This window comes from Oncorhynchus kisutch, linkage group LG12, assembly GCF_002021735.2.
Source record: "Oncorhynchus kisutch isolate 150728-3 linkage group LG12, Okis_V2, whole genome shotgun sequence".
NCBI lineage: Eukaryota > Metazoa > Chordata > Actinopteri > Salmoniformes > Salmonidae > Oncorhynchus > Oncorhynchus kisutch.
In genome coordinates this window covers 53094663-53113775 of record NC_034185.2, presented here as the reverse complement: position 1 = coordinate 53113775, position 19113 = coordinate 53094663, and the positions used below count along the sequence as shown (strand labels likewise).

At 42.3% G+C, this 19113-nt stretch overlaps 3 protein-coding genes and 1 pseudogene across 14 annotated transcripts in view; 3 read left to right on the top strand and 1 right to left on the bottom strand.

Moving 5' to 3' along the window:
* LOC109901251 (zinc finger protein 583-like) overlaps positions 1-19113 on the bottom strand; it is an 880650-nt gene that overhangs the window by 524758 nt on the left and 336779 nt on the right. The gene's annotated exons all lie outside the window — the stretch shown is intronic.
* LOC109901169 (zinc finger protein 629-like) overlaps positions 1-19113 on the top strand; it is a 247635-nt gene that overhangs the window by 178360 nt on the left and 50162 nt on the right. The window lies entirely within an intron of this gene.
* Positions 697-6650, top strand: LOC109901237 (zinc finger protein 34-like). Of its 3 annotated transcripts, XM_031836621.1 has the most exons (6): positions 697-1202; positions 1663-1793; positions 1996-4642; positions 5135-5231; positions 5536-5628; positions 5820-6650. In XM_031836621.1, the coding sequence occupies exons 1-3, from the start codon at positions 920-922 to the stop codon at positions 3094-3096; spliced, it is 1515 nt and encodes a 504-aa protein (XP_031692481.1). In that variant the 5' UTR covers positions 697-919; the 3' UTR covers positions 3097-4642; positions 5135-5231; positions 5536-5628; positions 5820-6650. The 3 variants fall into 3 exon arrangements, with proteins under 3 accessions (XP_031692481.1, XP_031692480.1, XP_031692478.1); XM_031836620.1 differs by having other exon boundaries at positions 703-1202; positions 1996-5231; XM_031836618.1 differs by having other exon boundaries at positions 703-1202; positions 1996-5231; positions 5536-6650.
* LOC109901164 (uncharacterized) lies at positions 9642-17517 on the top strand (annotated as a pseudogene).

Below are 19113 nucleotides of genomic sequence, written 5' to 3'. Positions count from 1 at the left end.
GAAGAATTTGTTCTTTAACTGACTTGCCTAGTTAAATAAAGGTTAAATAAATAAAACAAAACATTGATCTGGTTCCCTCTGTTATAGCTTCACTCTTGTGTATTTTATTCCTCGTGTTACTATTTTTATAAAAAAGAATGTAACTGTATCGTTGGGAAGGGCTCATAAGCAAGCATTTCACGGTCAAGTCTACACCTGTTATATTCGGCGCATGTGACAAAGAACATTTTATTTGATTTAGAAGGACAACGGTGTTGTAATTGTGGTGGGGATCATGATCCCGAGTTCCTGGAGTGCCCTGTAAGGGTGAAGGAGATTGACTGCTAACTTTTGACACCTCAATCAAATTTCCTATGCGATTTAAAGAGGTGAGAAAACAAGCGACGCTTACGAAGATATTGTAGTGGATGCACCACAGCCTGTAGTACAATTTTGCTGCCAGGTGGCGTTCATTGCCAGTTCAAAACTGTTCGGCTCAAGTGTCAAAGAAACTGGACATTATTGTGGCTGCAGCAGAAAAGTAGTTTGGACTTCTGATCATTTTGAGCCTGTGTAGATTCAGATCTGTTTTACTTTTAACAGAAAAGTAGTTTGATTTAGTTTATTTATTTTGGTCGTTTGTATGAATATATCCTGTTTCCATCCCACACGGTAGGTGGCGACATGCACACTAAATTGTGTTAAAGCCAATATACCATTGAAGAAGAAGAAGTAGTAAACGGAAGTAAACGTTGACCAAGAACACTTTTCACGTTAGCGTTTTTGGTGTTGTTATTTAGACATTTATTAACACCATGGAACTTAAAATATGACCAATTGAACTGCACAGCATCACATACTTACCACAGGTAGTCGTTAATTCGCGTTGGAGACAGGGCTTGGTTGATGATATCTAGCTAGGTGGTAACGTTAACTAACAATGGCCAATTGTGTGGGTTTTCACACTCAGATAGCCTCCATCATGGAGGTTCTAGCGAATGCAGCCGTGGCAGAGATCTGTAAACTCGTAGACGACGACTATGCAGTGTTTCGTCTGGAAGTAACTCAAAGCCAGAAAGAAAACAGGGGATTGCGGAGGAAACTACAGTTACTGGAACTGAAGGTGGCACGGGAGCGCGCAGAGAGGACAACGCGAGAGCGCGTCCTCGCCAGTCGTCCCAGTAGTGTCAAGATCCTCGACCGATACAGAGGAATGGCAAGAGGTACATTGTAACCAATTGGGTTAACACTTCGTTTGTTTTTGGATAGTATGAAATAGTTCCCCTGATTATTTAGCTATTTTGCTCAAAGACACTATAATATTCTAACCAGTTCCTCTATGTCCTATGATTTACTCATTGAAAACAATATGATGCAAATCAAATCAACTTATTTGTCACATGCACCGAATACAACAGACTTAGACTTTACCGTGAAATGCTTACTTATGAGCCCTTTTCCAAAAAGGCAGTTTAAAAGTAAATGGTAACAGAATATAACATTAACGAGGCTATATATGCATGGAACATATCAATTGATCTATAAATAGAATATCAACAAGTTATTTAAAGTGTCACCTTACATCCTTGACAATTCTAGACATTGTCACTGGTGTACAATATACCATTGAGCATTGACAGAAGCTAACCTAGCCACCTCTTTTCCCCCAAATAACTCTCTCAGGTGAAGGACATCTCACTGGAAGCCACAGGAGCTTTGTGAAGTCAGCGGGACACAATACATTGAGAGATGACCAACCAATTACTGTTGATGAGGGGAGTGGAACCTCAACCCAGCACGTTATTGTGATAGAGGTTAGTGTAACAGCTTTGCATAAAATATTACCGTTACTTTGTAAATCAAATATGTCTGGTTTATTTCATAAAGGCTCCCACTCAGCTATTCACTTGATTACATTGTAATTTATCTGCCATAGGGAAGCTTGTGACACTTCCTTACGACATTGTTATCCAATTCAACTCATGAACTGGTAATAACCTCCTCTCTTCTTATCAGGCTGCAGGTCCTGGGGTCAAGCAGGAGAGGACTAAAGGAGAGAAGGAGCCATGGCACAGCAGAGACATCCAGACTAGAGAGCCCCCTGTAGCCGCGGAGGACCCCACCTCCGCCCCAGCGCCATGTAGGACCCGACCCAGCATCACCGAGGTCAGTGGAACGCCGAACACCGTCCTCAAGTCAGATACAGACACGGAGACTTTAACTGCAACACACAGGCTCTTACACACAGGATCTGACCACAGATCAGACCCAGAGAGACTGGGGCTCGGGCCACTGGGCTGTCCTCCTGCTCCTGGTTCAGAGTACTTACCCGTATTTCACCAGAGCCAAAGAACGGTTCATTCCCGTGGAGATGGTGATACGTTAGACACTGGTGGGGATGTTCCGTCTTGTTCTTACGCAACAGAGATGGACCCTGACAACATGCCCTTGGGTTTAGACACACAGGCTGATCTGTCCAGAGGGGACTGGAACCATTACAGTAGTAGTGGATTCTCTGAAGGGTGCCTAAATAAGAAAGGGGGGGTTATAGTCATAGATGAAGTGACTGTGAAAGTGGAGGGCGACTCTCCTCTGACCTTGAATGCAGACGAGACTCACTTAGGGGAAGGACACTCACAAGGCAGAGATTTCTTAGATTACAGGGAAAGCTTAGAGACAAATCCAAACGTTGCAACCCACTCCCCTTTACACACACTCAGGGATCGGGACCCAGTGTCTACGTTGATGGGGCCTTCTGATTCACAGGGCTGCATCCTTTTTGATCAGGTATTGAACTCAAAGGACCAAAGGGCCAATGGGAGGGGAGGGGGAGCAACATCAGGCAGTAGTAAAGAGAAACGGTTCCTCTGCATGTTCTGTAACAAAGGCTTCAGCTGCCTCCAGAAGGTGGAGATCCACCAGAGGGTCCACACAGGGGTGAAACCCTTCAGCTGTACTCAGTGTCACATGCGTTTTGCTGAGGCTGGCAATCTGAAGAGGCACCAGAGGGTCCACACAGGGGAGAAACCCTTCAGCTGTACCCAGTGTCATATGCGCTTCTCCCACTCGTCCAGCATGAAGAGGCACCGGAGGGTCCACACAGGGGAGAAATATTAAAGCTGCCCCGAGTGTGAGAAGAGGTTTTCCCATCAGAACTAGCTGAAGATGCACATTTAGGTCCACATGGGAGAAAGGCTGTTCACCTCTACGCAATGTGGGAAGAGGTTCTCAGAGAGGAGCTCTGAGGAGCAGAAAAAACATTCCACTAAATAGCTTATGATGTTTAGATCAAACCCTGCATTAAAGACAGGTTGATTTTCAGTATTGTCAGTTGAAAAGATCCACAGATGCATTTGGAATGACGAGAGCAACAGATTTCAGTGTTGAATATTCCTGGGTAGAATATTGCATCCAGACATTGTATTTAAGCCTAAAAAGTCTGTTACATATTGCGTTTGTACTGTGTAGGCTATTTGATGTATATTCAACTACTTTATTTTTTCCCCCCGAGACAATTTTTATGAGAAAATGATTGCAGTTTAAATTTTGTCCTGTCCCGACTAAAAGAAATGTTGGTCGCCTAAGAGTCGTCTGTTCTTTCAACAATTGATTGGTAGAAATTTTAAACATATTTTTCAATATATATGTAGTGTTTTAATAAAATCAACTGTATGTACTAGATTGTGTGATGCTTTAAAGGGGAATTGCACCTGCTGATTTGGCCTTGTTTTTTGGCTTGCTCCTCAAGAAATGCTGGTGGCCATGACAGAAGCCAAACGTGAGTTGGCTTGGGTGGGTGGATTGATGTGGGTGTCAGAAACTTGCCCACAGCTTTCCCCTCACAGTCACAACAAACAAACCTCCTGCAAGTTGAGCTCAATATCTGCAGGCAGATATAGAGAAGCTTTGAATAGATCATTAGCCTAAAGAGTAATATGAGAAGAATGTAATTGATAAATGTATGTAGATATTCTAAAACAAATTGTTTTGAGAACTTTCAAACATAGTCACAGGTCCATGTAGAATAAACACTTTACATAATACAATAGAAGCACTGTTCTGCTGATATAACAATGTGAACCTTTCATCTTTTATTGTCGTTCCCAGCCGATACAAATATTGTGCCGATCTGCATTTTGTCTGGAGGTTTTGGGGCTACCTTAGCAAACATGTCCGAGTAGCCATACCTTCCTGTGTGGTGTCCCGCTCACAACAGGAGATCCCTGATCCTGGTTCAGAATACACAGGGTTCCTCCCTCCACATATTGTCTGATACCATTTAATAAAAGAAATACAAGTAAAATTGTGTCTAGTAAAATGTTAATGCCGAGTGCCAGGTCTTTCTCCCTTCAGAGACCTCAGTATGAAGCCTGTCTGCCAGTCTGGACTTCCATCACATCATCTTGCAAGTCTCCATATGCTGGCTCCATACATGTTTCTGTGAACACATACATAGTCACTGTTCTATCACCAATGGCAGTTAGTACTCGTTTGTGTCAGATATTACCTATCCTATGTTGAAGTTTGAACGGGTCAGACTAAACCTACCTATTTCTGTTCTCCCTATTGATGACCGTTGGTGAGCAGGCAAGAGTTCAGGTCTTTTCCAGAGCCCCATTGATGGGCATAGCAGCATACATCAGCTCCTGGCCACTCATCAAAGGTACAAGTGGGACACACACACACTATCAATGGTGGTTATAAATAGCCTGGTCCTGGTGGAACCAACCGGATCGCTGTGTTCACCTTTCTACTTCACTTCAGATATCAAATGTGAAGTGCAATAGAACGGTACAAAGGGATCAGGCTGGATCCACCAGCCTAGGTTTTTCTCTGGACATTATATGCATCTAATAAGTAAAGAACTAAGCAACAAATAATGTCAGTTTAAATATGTTTCACATTGGGGTTATTTGTACAGATGAGGAGCCTGTGAACGCTGTTGCCGTCGACAGGTGAAGGTTGCTGGCCGGATACTTGCCAACATGCTAGCTATATTTTAATGACTTGTTACTGAGTTTTGAACACTTGTCAAACTACTTCACTGCCTGTTCATTGATGAATTGGTGACTGAAAAAGTTGGTGACAACTTGAACCAGCACTGAAATGTAAGCAGTGGGGTTCATGTCTTCCCCCTCTCTGCTCTTTTCCTCAGGTTGAAGCACATCCCTAACATCCAGACAGATGTCAAGAACTTGGGAACCTCCCAGCCACCAGGATAATCATCTTGTTCTTGGGAGTTTATTCACAAGGTTAGATAGAGAATAGCATGGGTGGATCTATTTCCTTCATGCAGAATTGTAGCTAAACTTGTAACTTGGGAAGGTCATTCAATATTAGACGTGGGCTATTTTATGTCGGACAGCACAACACAAGCCTAGTACCCCCCCCCCCCCCCCCCAACACAATCTTCCCATTGAAAACCATTGAGTTGGAGTGCCTTTTACGCATCCATTTGTCTGATTAGAAGGCACCCTTATAGTCCTCAATCGACAATGTCAATGTTAACTCTTGCTCTCTCAAGAGCATTCAGTACCTCTATCCATCTCTCTACAGGTGCTACAGAGAGAATATTCCAAGGACCTCCAGCGGCTTCTGACCAAGTATCTGCGATCTCGCCAGAGCACAGAGAAGCAAGGTCCGCTGGTGGTAATATACTTTATGCTCTATGTAAACCCCCTTCACTATGGCTGTCTGTGTGATGACATACTGTAGCATATAATCCAGGGCCACTGGTTGTATTGGATTTACTGTACTCACTCCAACTCATGCCCTCTCCTCCCTCTATAAGCTTCCCAGACTTTTATAAAAAACGAACGTGTCCATCCCCCTGTCCCCAGGGGAGTCTGCTGGGCCATGGAACGCTAGAGCAGCACATCAAAACACCTGCCACCATGTTGTCAGCTATCAGCAGACAGTTCCCTGAGGAAGGATGCAACCAAGGTTTTAAGAGGGCCAAATTAAAGGGGATGACCACCAAATGCAATAAAGTTTTGTATAAATTACTCATGTTCATTTTTTAATAGGTTACAAAACCATAACTGTTTTAGCCTGTTCTCATTTTTACTGACTACTATGGTAACTTAAACATCTGACAACATGCAGACTTTCTCCATCAAGATAGCACTTGGCACTTCTGATTCAAAGAGGTCTAAAAATCAATGCAAGTCTCATATCCAGGGTGAATAAATTATTCTTCATGTATAAAAGATCACACAGGTGTGCCAGCTAAAATATATATCCCAGACAAGCCTGAAGTATAGGACAAATAGGCTGTGTTTAGACAGGGAGCCCAAGTCTGATTTTTTTTGACCAATCAGATCAGCACTGAAAAAGATCTGATGTGAAAAGATCTGGGATTGGTCAAAATTAGTGGAAAAATATCAGGATTGGGCCAAGAATAATAAGTGTGAAGTTTGATTTCATCCCTACTGTAATAAGCAGCCAATGAGGTATTTTAATTTAATTAATGTGTTTAATCTGATACTGTTATCTCCGGTTTAACAGTTTTTATGTATGTAAGCACTTCAGAGTTATATCAAGCTAATAAGTCACTCATAAGACAAAGTTGTAAGAGTGTGCTTAACTGTATTTTTTATTTACTTTATAGTTTTCACGGAAGGTGATAATTCTGACTAAAACTACAGAATAAAACCGCCAGTTAAAATCAAGGAACAGTTGTGCTCGTGGTTAATGGAGGGAGCTACACAGAACGTTCTACAAGTTTACAAATCTCTTAAAAAAAAAAAAAAATGTTAGTTTACAAATCTAACGTGACAACAGTGACTCAGAACGCGCGGATTCAAAATCTGCAAGTGTATTTTTGATTCACAGCAGAATATTAATACTCGTAAAACAATTTGTAATCATTCTGAAAATAAATTATGCTTGCAAAACTTATTGAACGTATTAAAAAGTAAATTGCAAGTTTGAGACATGATACAAGCTTGCACATTTGCAAATCGTACTTGCAACCACGAAATTCAAAATGCAAACTCACGTAGTTGTCATTATAAACCCATACACATTAACTGTAGCAAACATTGCCACTCAATAATTTACTTACTCAGTCACACAAGTCAAACACTTAATGTGGCTTTATTTATACTGATGTACGTCACTGTGTTCATCATTGCACCAACTGACCAAAACATACTCAAATTAAGGCCCTCTTCAAGTCCTCCTCCAGTCTCCCTGCCAAAGATAACAGTGATGGATGTACATCGTCTGGCTCAGACAAGTAGCAAAGCACCGAACTCCAAGTTGGAAAAAGGATTCAAACTTTGTCTCCAGTTACCTTTTCAACTATGAAGGTAAGTATAGCCAAGTTGCCTATCAGACCAGACAAGGACGTTTACTCAAAGCTGTAATGTAGTTTAAGACATGCCTTTTACAGTAGCTAGTTAACATTATGATTGCTCAGTCTTTTTTTATTCCAAACCGTTTCGAACAGGGACAAAGTGACACGAGAGGTCAGCATAAGGGCTTGCTACTACAGGTCCATGAGGAAAAATGAGAAACCACACAGTTTGAGTGTAGGGTGAAAAGTAATATGTTTGTGGCCGTTACACAGTCAGAGATGAAGCCTAGTCTAAGACTAAGAAGTTCCTGTCAATGGATATCTGCATTAAGAGGCATTGCTTAGTCTAGGACTAGGCTTAACCCATGTCTATGAAACTGTTCTTAGTGTAGTAATTGTTCAGTTGTTTTCCTTGCTGTTTCTGTAAACTCTGTAATATTGGACAGATTAGATTAGATTACATTTAAACAAGGGCATATATACCCTTAATATAACATTTTAAACCTGCATTGCTGTAATGACTTTAGTGGCTGTTGCGCCATTCACTTCTGTTTGCTGGTCGTGAGACATGTTGAGTGATTTTTATAGTCTATTCATTTTCTTTTTATATCCCCACGTAGGTTGTACTGAAGCCGGTAACAATCACACAACATCACTGTTCATGTGTTGCTGGCACCTCATTATGCAACCACACAGTTGCGTTACTATTCCAGATGGGAACACCAGTCATCCCACCTGTGCACAGCTGCACAGAGGCCGAGCAGCAGTGGCATAAGCCAAGGACAATGGTATGTTTTAATATCTGTACCACATATCAAAATCATATGGTTATAATCACATCATAATGCTACTAAATGATTTAATGAAAACTTAAATTGTCTAATGATTAGATTTAGAATAGTGCCCTTGTACTGTCTTTTTACAGGGTCTGCAACCTGGGCCCATAGGCAAAATGACCATCACCTAGCCCACCAAAAAGCGCACGGCAGAAGGAGGGATTAGGTGAGTTTTCCCTAATAACCAGTATAGTAGATAGTAGCTGGTCATATCCTACTACACTTTGACTATATAAAATGATTTAATTTCAGGTGGCTTCAAGTACATTGTTTAGATTGGCTAACCACAGCTGCTGCTTTGCTTAGTAGAAGTACTCTACAGCGCCCTTCTTGGACCACCCCCTGACCTCTCAGTTCTCCAGATAGAAGAGGCATACAAGAACTTTGACCCGCTATCCAAGCCATTGATCTGCAGCATGGGGATGTCTGCTGAAAAGCTTTTAGTCGGCTCCCACTTTGGAAAGGTACAGGTGGGGAGACTCCTGTCTTCACCATAAGGAGACACCACCATTCCCTTCACTGCCCCTGGATGGCTACAGACTAGAGAGCAACTGTCAAGGCTGCACATGTGTGCTCAGTGAAGACGACCAGCTTCACATAGTCTCTTCAGGTGAGAGAATACATAAGGACCCAGTGGTGTTCTCACTAGTTAGAGAGAAGGGTGACTGATACTACTTGTGTACATGCAAAAGTTCTTAGGCAGGAAAGACTAAATAACAAGGGATGGGCTCCTTTATCTTTACATTAATGAAAGGGAAACAAAACAAATCTGTCTGCAATTTATTATTATTATTTTTAAATCATTGTTACATTTTTCTGTTCTCTTGTCACTGTAAATAAAAACTCTATAACATTGTTTGGAGTATAAGCAGAGATGTTTATTATCAATAAATGGACTACTACAGGATGTTAGACAATGTGGATGGTCACAGCAAAAGAAGGGAAGATGCAATGCAGTAGTAGCTCATTGCTCCTTGGCCCATGCCTTCACAAGAGGCCCACACTGGTAGTTTTGTGAGAAGGCAAGCCACAGCCCAGATGCAGTTGATGCTTCCCATCAGTGACATGAGGATCTCTTGGACAGGGTAGTTATTCCACTGGAATAGCAAAGGTATTGCTCCCTTCTTCAGACATCGAAGCCCACTAGAAGGTTCAATGAAATCTTAATTTCCTAACTTTCAATAAAGATACCGCAACAACTAATAACGTTAACGTCGTTAGCACTAACGTTAGCTAGGTACTGGTAGCTAAAGATACAAAAAAAGACACCAGAAGACCATTGGATTTACAAAAATCACTAACTGAACGGATAAACAGAATTCTCAACAAGAATGATACAAAATACGCTATAGAAATATGATTCATATACTGAGGTAATGATAAAACGAGCGACTTCGAGACTAGTATGGCTAAAATCAGGCTGCTAGGAAGCTGTGTATCGGGTAGAAAGTGGGCGTTGCTACGTTGTGCAAAAGGTCTATTAGTCTTCTTTATTAAATAATTAGCATTACCGTAGTTCAAAGAGCAACCCGCACTCTTCTTTTAATCACGCCCCAAGACGCCCGCCAATGAAATCATTTCTCATCCGTGTGGAAGGGAAGTAAACAGTGACCAAGAACACTTTTCACGATAGCGTTTTTATTATTGTTATTTAGACATTTATTAACACAGGACTTGGTTGATATATGTTACGTTATTTAGGTAACGCTAGATAGCTTCTAACGTTAGCTAGCTAACAGTGGCTATGGGTTTTCACACTCAAATGGCCTCCATTATGGAGGTGCTAGCTAATGCAGCCGTGGCAGAGATCTGTAAACTCGTAGACGACGATTATGCAGTGTTTCGTTTGGAAATATCTCAGGGCCAAAATGAAAACCGGGCATTGCGGAGGAAACTACAGCTACTAGAATTGAAGGTGGCACGGGAGCGTGCAGAGCGGACGATCAGAGAACGCGTCATCGCCAGTCGTCCCAGTAGTGACAAGATCCTCGACCGATACAGAGGAATGGCAAGAGGTACGTTTTGCCCCGTTCCCCTCTGCGCATGTTTAAATAGTATGCAATAATTCCCCTCATCACCACTTAGTTATCTTTCAAAAAGTTATGAGAAGTGTTACCAAACATGCAGTGTCAATAGTGTACAATATAGCATTGACAGTACCCTAACCACCTATTTTTTTCCCCCCAATCACTCTAACAGGTGAAGGAAATCTCACTGGAGGCCACAAGAGCTTTGTGAAGCCAGCAGGACACAATATCTGGAGTGATGACGAACCAATCACTGTTGAAGAGGGGAGTGGAACCTCAACCCAGAAAGTTATCATTATAGAAGTTAGTGTAATAGAATTACATCAAAATTACAGTACATCAAATGTGGCCAGTTTATTTCAGAAAGACTCCCCTCAGCTATTCACTTGCTTACATGTAACATACTCATTTATCTGCCATAGAGGAGCTTGTGAGACTTCTTTACTACATTGTTATCCAATTAAACTCATGTAACGGTAATAACCACCTCTCTTCTTGTGTCAGGATGCAGATGCAGAGGCTACATGTCCTGGAGGATTGTCTCTGGTCAAGCAGGAGAGGACTGAAGCAGAGAACCCACAGCACAGCAGAGACATCCAGACTGGAGCAACGTCTGGAGTGGCGCCCACTGCAGCCACAGAGGACCTATCCACCGCCACTGCGCCTCAACCCAGGACCCGACGCAGCATTACGGAGGTCAGTGGAATGCCAAACGCCATCCTCAAGTCAGAGACTTTAACTGTAACACAAAGGCTTTTACACACAGTACCTGACTACAGGTCAGACCCAGAGAGACTGGGGTTGGCGAGACTGGGCTGCCCTCCTGCTCCCGACTCAGAGTATTTACTTTACGGTAACCCGAGCCCGACGACTGTTCATTCCCATCAGGACTTAGACAGTAGTAGTGTATTCTCTGAAGGGTGCCTAGATAAGAAAGAGGAAGGTCTGGTCGTAGATGAAGTGACTGTGAAAGTGGAGGGTGATGTTTCTCCCACATGGAATGCAGATAATCACCTAGGAGACGGACACTCACAGGGCAGAGATTTCTTAGATTACAACGAAAGCTTAGAGGCAAATCCAAACGTTGCGACCCACTCCCCGTTACACATGTGCAGGGATCGCGACCCAGTGTGTACGTTGATGGGGCATTCTGATTCACACGGTCGCATCCTTTTCAATCAGGTATTGAACTCAAACAGCAGGGCTGGATCCCAGGCGCAGGGAGGGGGAGCAACATCAGGCAATAGTAAAGAGAAACGGTTCCTCTGCATGTTCTGTAACAAAGGCTTCAGCTGCCCCCAGAAGGTGGAGATCCACCAGAGGGTCCACACAGGGGAAAAACCCTTCAGCTGTAACCAGTGTCACATGTGCTTTGCCCAGGCTAGTGACCTGAAGAGACACCAGAAGGTCCACACGGGGGAAAAACCATTTGGCTGCCATCTGTGCCAGGCCAGTTTCTCACACTCGTTCAACCTGAAGAGGCATCAGAGGGTCCACACAGGGGAGAACCCTACTGCTGCCCCCAGTGTGAGAAGAGGTTCTCCCACCAGCACCAACTGAAGATGCACCTGAAGATCCACACGATAGAGAGGCTGTTCGCCTGTATGCACTGGGGGAAGAGGTTCTCAGAGAGGAGCTACCTCAGGACACACCAGCATAATTATCGTTTTTGCCCTCAGAACAGCCACAATTATTCAGGGCGTGGACTCTACAATGTGTACAAATGTTTATTTGTAGGACAAGGATTGTCCTGACTTTCAGGAATGCCTGAATTGTTTCACCTTGTTTTCTGGTTGGCTGCAAGTTTCACCATCCAATTATTTCAGGTCTACAGGAGTGCAAGTTTCACCATGGCACGGCCCGCGACGATACATTGGCACATGAGTATTATTAGTAAATGGCAAATATGAGGCAATTATTGCATTCTATCCATGTGGGCTTTCGAAGACTACCTGAGACATGAAACGGATGGGTGTCGCCAATTTGTTAATGTACAATTTGCCTAAATGGGTAATGGAAACACTTCGACCACTACATTTTTATTTGACACTAGGTTTTAGCGATTTAAAAAATAAAAAATAAAAGTGTGACATTAGGTTTTTATTGACACAAGATAGTTATATGGAAACGCACCCTAGCAGGCAGTTGTCGCATCTATTTTCTATGCTAACATTCTAAGTGTCGACCAAAAAAATGACTGGGGCAAGTTAATGGAAACCCTCGCTATGTCACTGAAAGAACAGTTGTTCCTAATGTTTGTACACTCTGTGTATAAGCTTAAAAAGTATGTTACATAATGTTTGTACTGTGTAGGCTATAATATGATCACAAGTGCCTGTTTCATTACTTCCATTCAACTACTTAATTTTGTCTCTCAAGACAATTTTAATGAGGAAATGAATGCAGTTTACCAAGTTTATGCAAATCTTTAGTTGAGATGTGTGGTTTTCATATGGTTTATTTAAAACTTGTTTGTTTAATAAACAGAGTTGTACTTTTCATTGAGACTCTTTTAGTATACATCACATTTGATCTCACCCTGTTCTGTATACACCCAATTGCACTTTATAACCAATATACACTTACTAAATATAACTACACATACCCACACACTAACAAACACCTACTGTACACGTCAAAATAGTTAGTCAGGTATGTCTGATGATAACATTTGACTTATCATAGTTGACTTATTTGAACCCACAACAACATATCCATGATGGATTTAACAATTAAGTCCTATTGTAACTACAGTATAGGACTCAAGTGTAGTGGGGATGGGTTAACACTCTGGGTCAATACTTGCAAACACAGGGGTTATAAAGTACTTAAGTAAAAATAATTAGGTACTACTTAAGTATTTTTTGGGGCATTATCTGTACTTTACTATTTATATTTGACAACTTTTACTTCACTACATTCCTAAAGAAATGATGTACTTTTTACATTTTCAATGCTTAGCATGAGAAGAAAATGATCAAATTCACACACTTATCAAGAGAACATCCCCGGTCATCCCCACTGCCTCTGACCTGGCGGACTCACTAAACACAAATGCTTCATTTGTAAATTATGTTTGTGTGTTGGAGTGTGCCCCTGGCTATCTGTAGATTAAAAACCAATAACATCTCATTTGGATTTCTTAATATAAGGAATTTGAAATGATTTATACTTTTATTTTTGGAGTTACATTTACTTTTGATACAAAAGTATATTTCAAACCAAATACTTTTATACTTTTACTCAAGTAGTATCTTACCGGGTGACTTTTACTTTAGTCATTTTATATTAATGTATCTTTACTTTTACTCAAGAATGACAGTTGGGCCATTTTTACAACACTGTGCAAACAACTTGTTTAAATGTACATAGTTGCTTATCTGGCACAAAATGTGTATCAGCCAATTAAAAGCATAAATTTACTTGCACGTGACAGAACGCTAAATTGGTCCCATAACATGGCACACGTTGGCCCTATGTTAACCTCAAGCCTGTCACAAATTCTTCATCAGCATATCAAAAGACTTTATATCCACCAGCCAATATTATTTCTTAAAATAGGTCAACCCTGGCAACTAGATGGATCTTTTAAACCTTCAAATTCAAGGTTTACTTTTGTTCGGTTGGTCTGTAACAAAATGTTGTGTGCCAATATTGCATTGACGCATCCTTGACGAGGTTACTGGCTACTACTGATGTTAGACTACATTTTCACGGTTTTGGCATATATGACTAAATTCATGTTTCTGTTTCACACACACCCTTCCGCAAGAGGTCCTTACAACTTAAGTTTATCATACATCGTAAAAAAGACAGTCAAATAGAAGTCATGTAGGCTACCATTATCACCATCACTTCTAGGCAGCACACACTGCTAAAGCGGTCGACTCTAAATCAGTAGTGCACTTTCACCATGAGCCCCCCTCGCATCAAGCTTTTTTGTTAGGAAAAAACTGTTCACTGCCGAACCTTGATGCTCGATTCAAGACGCACTTGACGAAGTGGATGATTATTATAATGCATAGCCTATAAAACGTTATAGGCCTGCATGTAAGTGTAACCTACATAAGAATATACTAATGACAGCGTAATGCCATCCTACATTAAGACTGTCGATTAAACATATTTAAAGGAACTGCAATACTGCCTCATCTGTAGGATGATAACGAGGATGCTACCTTATAACCCTATTGTACACTAACGCTCATCCTCCTCGAGTCAAGTAATGCATATGTTACCACGTTTCCATCCACAGTTTGAGTAAAGTCATACTGTATAGAAGAAATGACAGCTGTGATGGAAACTGGAAGTTTCGGTAAAATGTTTTAATTGCAGACAGATCATGTGTTCTTTCGACATGGTGGGATCTTTTGGGGTGGGTAAAATGTATTATGCGAGAAATGGCGGTGGAAACGCTTTTGTGTAAATATTGATAACCATCATGTCGAAGTAAACTTGGGAGTCACGCAACAATATGGTTTATGGTCCTCCCACTACGACTCGGGAAACCATGCATTTTTAGGCTACATGTTAAATAAGTTATGATGACCTTCACAGGGGAGTATAAGTGCACAGTGTTGAGTTTGACGCGCCTTTCCAATAAATATCGAGTCTTATTCTGGTGACTTGATGATCGATGCTTGACCACTATTTGACAAATACAAATATTCTCGCTCTTATCCATAATAATATCATCATGTAGACTTGCCTACCTGCACAGCCTCCCCGAACTGTACCTGCCAGCTGTTGGCTAGAGCACACGTGCCAAGACCAGTAGGCACGTTTGCTATTTAACGTAACAGTTTGTGACAAAACTATCCGTAGAGTTGGAAACACATTGAACTTTAGATTTTTATTAGGTACATGAAAACTTAAAAGAGATAAAGTCAGTCAAATACATGTGATAGTTGTTTTGATGAACAGAACTTACGGTTTGGAAGAACTTGTGCCAGGATATAATCAGTGAGGTTATCATAGGGCTAATGTTTGCCATGTTGTCTGACGGGACCAGCTACAATTTAGCATTTGGTTACATTTTAATTGGCTAATACACATTTTGTACCAGGGACTCGTTTACATTTAAGTGGGTGCTTATGTTCGCAAGTATGGACCCTCCATGTTGAAAGTGTGTTTATTATCTGTGTGTCTGTACCTGTAATCTGTATCACCTGTCCCTTCGAGGAGGAGGAGGGTCCAGAGGTGCTGCTGGTGAAGGATGAGGGGTGTGAGATGGGTCTGGGGAACCCTGAGGGGACCATGGTCTTGGAGGACAACCAGACTACACCTCCTCCTGAACCCACAGAGGAGCCAGCTGAGCAGCACAGGACCACACACACTGAGGTGAGCCCACGATGAACTAACATCTTAAAGGTACTAGGTCAGGGCCTGTCCACCAAGTAGGAGTGCTGATCTCAGATCAGTTTGGCCTTTTAGATCATAATGAATAAGACTATATAGACAGGTGGGGGACCTGATCCTCAATCAGCACTTCTACTCTGAGACAGTTTGTGGATACATGCCCAGGTCTTGGTTAATTTGGTATTAAGTTTGGGACCATGCCTTTCAATTATCAAACCATTAATTAAAGAGTGTCAAGTAATCAAATCAACTAACATGTTTGCGTAGTACTCATAGTAATCCCTCATTTCCCAGTCAGAAGATGCTCCATAGCAGGGTGCTCATATCAGATTTCTTGATCCAACATCCTCTCACACTGTATCTCTTACAGCCAGTAGACATGCAGGATGGGAAGCCTGATCTGCTGCTGGTCAAAGAGGAAACAATAGAAGACGGACCAGAGAGCATTGATCTGCTGAGTGGATTAAAGATGGGGGAGCAAGGTAAAGGAGAAATACATATAGCCTACATACAGTAATAGATCTGCAATGGGAATAGTTATGCACCCGGCTATTGTTTTTTCTCCATTCATAAAATGAAATGAATAGAATTTATGTTTACATAGATATACACAAATTCTAATATATGAACTTGACCAGGTAATTGACAAACTCAATATATAGAGTTTTCTCTGCCATGTTTATAAATTATATTTTGTAACCTCTTCCTGCAGATGGTTGGCTGGAAGCTAACAGAGGAGACTGGGCGACCATCTTGGATTCCCAGACTGGTTTAGCTAAGGGCCCAGGGGACGTCATCACCGAGCAGGCCAGGACCAGAGGCGACCAAGTGGATGTCAGTGGATGGGACAGCATCCTCAACTCTGGGCTGGGGAACAACGCTTTTAACCACAACCAGAAACAGAGAGTGGAACATAAAACAACATCTGAATTTAGTGACAACAGACTGGCTGAGACCAGGGCGAGGCGTAGATTTGGTCTGCGGGGACGAGGTGGTGTCCATCTGAGAACAGACTCGGCGAGCGATGCTCCGTCCTGCTCCTATAGTTGTGATTCAGAGAGACTGAATGCGCCTCAGGTTAACCCCCTAACAGGTGCTGCCCTCAGCCTGCCTTCTATAGGATCTATCAACTGGAAAATGGACCCTGTGACAACACAGACACTCCCTGACCTTCGTCCTCCTCACACTCTCCTTATGTTAAACCAGACCTCAGACAATGCCAGTGCCTCAACACTAAATGGCTACACAAGCCCATTGACAAATGACAGTAGTAGTAGTAATGCTATCAGTAGATCTGGTAGCAAAGAGAAGCGCTTCCCGTGTTTGTTCTGTGGGAAAGTCTTTCGTTTCTCTAAACAGGTGGAGAGCCACCAGAGGATGCACACGGGAGAGAAACCGTTCGGCTGCCACCTGTGCCGGGCCAGTTTTTCACACTTGTCCAGCCTGAAGAGGCACCAGAGAGTTCACACAGGGGAGAAACTTTTCAGCTGCCTCCTGTGCCGGGCCAGTTTTTCACACTCCTCCAGCCTGAAAAGGCACCAGAGGGTCCACACAGGGGAGAAACCCTACACCTGCTCTCAGTGTGAAAAGAGGTTCTCCCACCAGCACCATCTGAAGATGCACCTGAAGGTCCACACGGGAGAGGCCATTCACCTTTACTCACTGCAGGAAGAGGTTCTTCGAGAGGAGCTACCTGCGAATACACCAGCAGAAAATGTGCACGCCCCATGAATAGTAAAATGTAATGAAGTACTAGTTTGTTTGTAGTTCATTCTTTTGGTTTTGCATATAGAGTGACAATCTTGTCCTGTTTGATGCTGATAGTGCCTTAATGAATTTTATCTTGACATTAAGTAGTAAAGATGAACCTTTTTCAAAGCATTCTAAATTTAATTTTATCAAAGCGAGGGTACCAGATGTACAGGAAAGTGTTACCATAGTGAGAAGTTATTCTACAATACATGTCACATGTATAATTTTGTGCAATAAAAGTATTGTACTTAAATACAAAATAGAATCTGTGCTGACTGACTTGGTTATTTCAGTCGATCCAAAACTTAGTTCTTGAATCATCACAGTGATTTATAAAAATAATAAACTCCAATGGCTCTATATTGTTGGGTACTTGAATCACATTGTTAGAAATGTGATTGATTGTGGTTAGCATTGTCACATGCGCCCAATACAATGCTTACTTACAAGCCCTTAATCATCAATGCAGTTAAGAAAACGCCCCAAAAAAGTTTATTTGTCACGTGCGCCGAGTACAACAGTGAAATGCTTACTTACAGGCCCTAACCAACAGTTTGATTTTTAAGTAAGAAAATAGGTATTAGGTGAACAATAGGTGAGTAAAGAAATAAAACCAGTAAAAAAAGAGTGAAATAACAGCGAGGCTATATACGGACACCGGCTAGTAGAGATAATTGAGATAGGATGTATATGTAGGTACGGTTACAATGACTGCATAAAAACTCAGCAATAAAATAAACATCCTCTCACTGTCAACTGTTAATTTTCAGCAAACTTAACCTGTGTAAATATATGTATAAACATAAGATTCAACAACTGAGACAAACTGAACAAGTTCCACAGACATGTGACTAAGAGAAATGGAATAACATATCGCTGAACAAAGGGGGGTGGTCAAAATCAAAAGTACTGCAGTGCATCTCCTCATTGACTGCACCAGATTTTCCAGTTCTTGCTGTGAGATGTTACCCCACTCTTCCACCAAGACACCTGCAAGTTCCCGGACATTTATGAGGGGAATGGCCCTTGCTCTCACCCTCCGATCCAACAGGTCCCAGACGTGCTCAATGGGATTGAGATCCAGGCTCTTCATTGGCCATGGCAGAACACTGACATTCCTGTCTTGCAGGAAATCACGCACAGAATGAACAGTATGGCTGGTGGCATTGTCGTGCTGGAGGGTCATGTCAGGATGAGCCTGCAGGAAGGGTACCACATGAGGGAGGAGGATGTCTTCCCTGTAACGCACAGCATTGAGATTGCCTACAATGACAACAAGCTCAGTCCGATGATGCTGTGACACACCGCCCCAGACCATGACGGACCTTCCACATCCAAATCGATCTCGCTCCAGAGTACAGGCCTCGATGTAACGCACATTCCTTCAACGATAAATGCGAATCCGACCATCACCCCCGGTGAGTCAAAACCGCGACTACAAGCCCTCAGTCCAGCCTCTCTCAGCCTATTGTGGACAGTCTGAGCGCTGATGGAGGGATTGTGCTATCCTGGTGTAACTCGTGCAGCGGGGGGGGGGGGGGGGGGGGGACAATGCAAATAGTCCGGGTAGCCATTTGATTACTTGTTCAGGAGTCTTATGGCTTGGGGGGGAAAAAAACTGTTGAGAAGCATTTTGGTTCTAGACTTGGCGATCAGGTACAAGAACAACAAATAATAAAAGAGCAACAGCAAATAACAATAGTGGGGGTACCGGTACAGGGTCAATGTGAGGGGGCACCGGTGTTGAGGTACTTGAGGTAATATGTAGGTAGAGTTATTAAAGTGACTATGCATAGATAACAGAGAGTAGAAGCAGTGTGTGTGTGTGTGTGGGGGGGGGGGGCAATGCAAATACTCTGGG

What these genes read in the sequence shown, in the direction of transcription:
- LOC109901237 (XM_031836621.1), top strand. Translation starts at nt 920, where the DNA reads ATGGCCAATTGTGTGGGTTTTCACACTCAGATAGCCTCCATCATGGAG. An exon ending in ATACAGAGGAATGGCAAGAG is followed by an intron (nt 1,203 to 1,662) that starts GTACATTGTAAC and finishes TAACTCTCTCAG; the next exon opens with GTGAAGGACATCTCACTGGA. An exon ending in AGCACGTTATTGTGATAGAG is followed by an intron (nt 1,794 to 1,995) that starts GTTAGTGTAACA and finishes TCTTCTTATCAG; the next exon opens with GCTGCAGGTCCTGGGGTCAA.